The 4,714-nt window shown below is 37.6% G+C and overlaps 1 protein-coding gene across 5 annotated transcripts in view; it reads right to left on the bottom strand.

Moving 5' to 3' along the window:
* Window positions 1-2,955: 2,955 nt before the first annotated feature.
* The window catches only part of KDM6A (lysine demethylase 6A), a 101,861-nt gene continuing 100,102 nt past the window's right edge, over window positions 2,956-4,714 (bottom strand). The window contains exon 31 of one of the 5 annotated variants that reach the window (XM_035114900.2): window positions 2,956-3,799. In XM_035114900.2, coding sequence (XP_034970791.2) covers window positions 3,770-3,799 — 30 coding nt within the window. In that variant the 3' untranslated portion in view covers window positions 2,956-3,769. The remainder of the gene's footprint in view (window positions 3,800-4,714) is intronic. The other 4 variants (XM_035114894.2, XM_035114895.2, XM_035114896.2 and 1 more) reach the window with 4 other exon arrangements.

Genomic DNA, 4,714 nt, shown 5'->3' with positions numbered 1-4,714 from the left:
TAGAGGACAGGACTTCTGTGCCTTTAATTGCCCTGCTCTCTTTTGAGTCTGGAAACCTTAAAGAGAAACCAGCAGACCCTTTGTTTAATTTCCAAGAGGCACAGAAGTCCTGCCCTCTATTGAGTCTGGCAACCCTAGTGCGATAGGATAAAGCCCTGAAATAACTATTCCTATTTTTGAGCCTTTGCTTCTAAGAGTCAACCAACCAACCAACCAACCAACTTCTCTTGCATTTGAAAAGTTTTGGCTGAACACATTAATCCAACTTGATGTGCAAATGTTCCTTACTGTAAGTCACCATACCGTGTGCCTAGAGGCCAATCTCTATCCTTGGGAATAGCTCCTCCTCCTGTTCAGAAGATAGGATAAAATTCTTGGCATCTCCTGCATGAACAAAGTACTGAGTCTGTGGGCTAAATTCTAGACCAGAACTGCAATGATATTGACTTTTACGCAACTTCCAGATCATAGCTACATGATACTGAAACTCTCAGACATGAACAATGGCTCTCAAAGGTCTACCTCACATAAGGTGATGTTTAAGAGCTATAGATAACATGTGAGTGAAAATGCCAACCTACTAGAATGAAGAAACTCCATGAAGGCAAAACCAATAAACAGGCGGGCTGATCCAATGCTTGGTGGAACTATCCTGGTGGAAAGTGAAGTGGACCCCTGAAAAAGGATCTTCCCTGTGTTGTCAAACAATGCTTAACCAGTTTGTATCCAAAGCAAACTGAGAGTGAGGGCCATGTTCTTTTCCAGGCTTTTACAATTTGGGCATTGCTCCACAAAATTTGGTCCTTGTCTTTATGTATGCTAGTCCAACCCCTCCAATGAAAGCATCCATGACAGATGGCCATCCAATCTCTGCTTAAAAACCTTCAAGGAAGGAGAGTCCATAACCTCCCTGAGGGAGTCTGTTCATCTGTCAAACAGCTCTTACCGTCAAAAAGCTCTTCCTGAGGTTGTGCCAGAATCTCATTTCTTGTAACTTGAATCCATTGGTTCGGATCCTTCCCTCCAGAGCAGGAAAAAACAAGCTTGCTCCGTCTTCCATGTGACAGCCCTTGAGATATCTGAAGATGACTATCACGTCCCCTCACAGGCTCCTCCAGGACAAACATTTCCAACTACCTCAACTGCTCCTCATAAGGCTTGGTTTCCAGACCCTTGATCATCTTGGCCACCCTCCTCCACACACATTTCAGCTTGTCAATAGCCTTCTTAAATTCTGGTGCCTAGAACTGGACACCATATTCAAGGTGTGGTCTGTTCAAGGCAGAACAGAGAGGTACTATGACTTCTGTTGATGCAGATTAGAATAGCATTAGCATTTTTGGGTGCTGCATTACACTGTTAACACACATTAAGCTAGTGGTCTACTAAGACCCCTAAATCCTTTTCATGTGTACTACTGCCAAGTCAGGCATCTCCCATCTTATATTTGTGCAGCTGGTTCTTCCTGCCAAAGTGTAGAACCTGACATTTGTCCCTGTTTAAGTTCATTTTGTTAGCTTGGGTCAAATGGCAAGAAAACCGAATCATTTGGCACTATATGGCCTCTGAAGGGTACCTCACCTGTGGGGGCTGCAATACTGAGGTACAATATCCTTTGAGTTGTGATAAGCAGATAAACTACTGGGGCTTTAGTTCATTTCTTCATGGGCTATATAAAACAAGGATTCCATCAACTCATCAAATGCAACCTATAGAAAGTACTAGAGCAGGTATAGGCAAAGCAGCATTGTTGAAATAAGTTGCTCTACTTCCTCCAGCACAAAGAAAATTAGACTTTCTGTGAACAATCAATCTGGTCAGTGAATAGAGCCAACCCACATTTTAATACTTGGGAGGAGATTGGATTGGATTAGCTAGGCTGGTATCCATTTACATCTGTTCTATTCCCCGAAATGTTTTCTGTGTTCCAAGTTGGTGTTCATATTAAAGTAATTGTATCTGATACATTAACGTATGTAAACTCTGGCTTTCAACAAAATTCTGGTTTTGAAAATGCTGCTCATACTTTTAACTAAAGAGAAGCATTTAAAAAACTGTTAATGTAAAAAGGAAGGGGGTGCTTTGTTTCAGCGACATCAAATACCACAGTTATGAAGCTGCAATTATCAGTGCACTTGATGCAGAACTTTATGAATCAGTAAACTAATCCATTGGGATGAATAAAGATCTTGGATTTAGATTTAATGTGTTTCCATGTAACAGTTAAGAAAGTATGGAAGCAAATTAATAAAATAAAATGCTATTATTAACTTTAAACAGATAAGATGCCCTAAAGGATTATAATGTTTTAAAAATTTACAATTGAATTTGAATTACAAAATAAGCAGTAATAGAACATAGCCTTACACTTGCTCAAAAAAGCAACTGGAATGTACAAATCTTTTTTTTTGGTCGTCTTCTCAGATATCAGTCTCATCAAAATTATATTTTACGTGATCATACCTTGCTAAATTTCAAGGTGCCTAGATTTAATCTTCAAAATGCTACTATTTTTGAGTTGTTAGCTAGGTAGGCTATTTCTCATTTCTTACTACTGTACTACGATTTGGCATCAGCTATATTTGTCTGTAATTGCAAGAAGTGCAATTTAACAATAAACCAGTCTGAAGGACATATCATATCTTGAGGATACATACCATATATATTTTTTAAAAATATTCATACTTTTGTAAGCAATACTTTACAGTAGACACCTCAAATCTACCATAGATGTAAAACTTAAAACGAGAAAAATTTAGGCTCTAATTTTTATACATATATTTATATTCAGTTTTCTATATATATATTATATATACACACACGCACAAGAGTATATATAAAATATATATAACCAGATTCAAAAAAATCAACAAAAATGGGGCAATGTACATAAATTCTTTTTAAAACTCAAACAATACAAAAACTTTAAACATTAAACAATTTTAATAAAAGTTTCTGTACAATGCTAAGCAGTTTTATGTACATATAGAAAATGTAATAGGAGTAGTGTTTGAAATTACAGAACTCCTTAAAATTTCAATGGCAGGTAATCTGGAAAAAATAACAGCATTCCATTCACAAATATTTTCAAGCAATAAATATGTATTTATAAATAGTGTAAATTTACATCAAGATTAGAAACAAAATCACAAATCTGAAGTTTATTCTTTAGTCTATGTGCAACCCATTTATCTTTGTGACTTGGCTGTTAATTTTTTTAAATTTCATTTAGGAAACAAAAAGTAACCATCATGGTTTCAAAACAAGACAGAATAACATAAAAGCAGTAAAAAAAAGAAAAAAGTATCACCTAACCTTTCACATTAAAAAAAAAGTGTAGCCCAAAGAAAGACTTAAAATTCTAACTACCTTACAAAGAAATGACCAGCTATGCTAGTACTTTCCAAGAGAAAACTCTGAAGGGAGGAAAAATAGATGAAACCAATTCATCAGCCCAGAAACAGAGAAATACAAAAGAGGTGGTCTTCAAGTCAGTAGTCTGTATAATGTTGCCAGTTTTGTCAGATATATACAAAACGTGGAATTTTCTTTTTAAAAAATCAGCTGAATGAGCTTTCTATATTTCAAATTCTGGAATAGGAGCTGTGCTCTCTCCTGTCCAGTTGGTTGACACTCCGCACTTGGAAGGTTGCATAGACACAGCTTTCAGCCAGCAGCCTTATGGGATCGCTACAAAAATCAGTGGTGCAGAACTGGGTCACTTCCTGAATATCAGAAAAGTTTTTATGTAAATGTCCTTGGAAAAATGTCAAGATGAAGATGATGGCAATGGAGGTGCCTGAAAAGAGATAACACAATACATTACCTTTTAAAAAGTTGTATTTACTGAACGTGTCTTCAGAAAGCGTTACTGTTCAGTCCAGAGTGGAAGTGCACTGGCTCATTGTTTGCTTCTTTATGTATCTGGATGCTGTAATACTATTTTCTGAACATTTCACACAGAACATTGTTTAAGGCTTCCCTTATTCAAAGGGTTTCCAAGTATTATTGACAAGCTTCAGTTTACCCTTATTCTTTGGGCACACATTCTGTAAATTCTCACCATCACACAATGGTTTGGACCCAAACTTCCAGTGAATGAGAACAGCATTCGTAGAACACACCTTTCCCATCTCTCCTTCCCTCTACAGTCCATGAATATCTGCTCTTGGGGTTGGCTAATTTTTTTGGATAGGCTGGAATAAGATACATTGGGCTACAGTGGCCCCCACCCTGACATGAACAGAGGAACGATATACGATCCAAGCCCATCCAACTAGAAGTAGCACTGGAGTTCTTGTTTTTCATTTCAGTGTTCTCTTCCAACCCAATCCATGCCAAAGTAAGGTCAATAAGCAACTTCCAACCTGTCTCCAATGCTCACATGCTTTCCCTTCCTAACACCAGACATTCCAGTTTTGGAACTCTAACTGAACAGGTTAAAAATTATTCCTTCCTGATAACAAATGAACTTCTTCAATCCATGTCCCTGAACCAGTGTTGTCAGGGTGCGTGCAGAGGCCTTTTTCAGTTCAAGGTTCTTGTATTAATTTACAAAGCCCTGAACAACTTAGGGCCAGGGTAGCTCAGGGATAACCTGAACCTTTGAATCCCAAGCTCAGTCAACAAGATCATCTGCTGGAGCATTGTTGGTTATTCCCTGAGTTGGTGAGGCTCATTTGACAACAAAGAGAAACAGAGACTTTACTGTCAT

This window comes from Zootoca vivipara, chromosome 4 (assembly GCF_963506605.1).
Source record: "Zootoca vivipara chromosome 4, rZooViv1.1, whole genome shotgun sequence".
NCBI classification, from domain to species: domain Eukaryota; kingdom Metazoa; phylum Chordata; class Lepidosauria; order Squamata; family Lacertidae; genus Zootoca; species Zootoca vivipara.
This window is presented reverse-complemented; position numbering and strand designations above follow the sequence as displayed.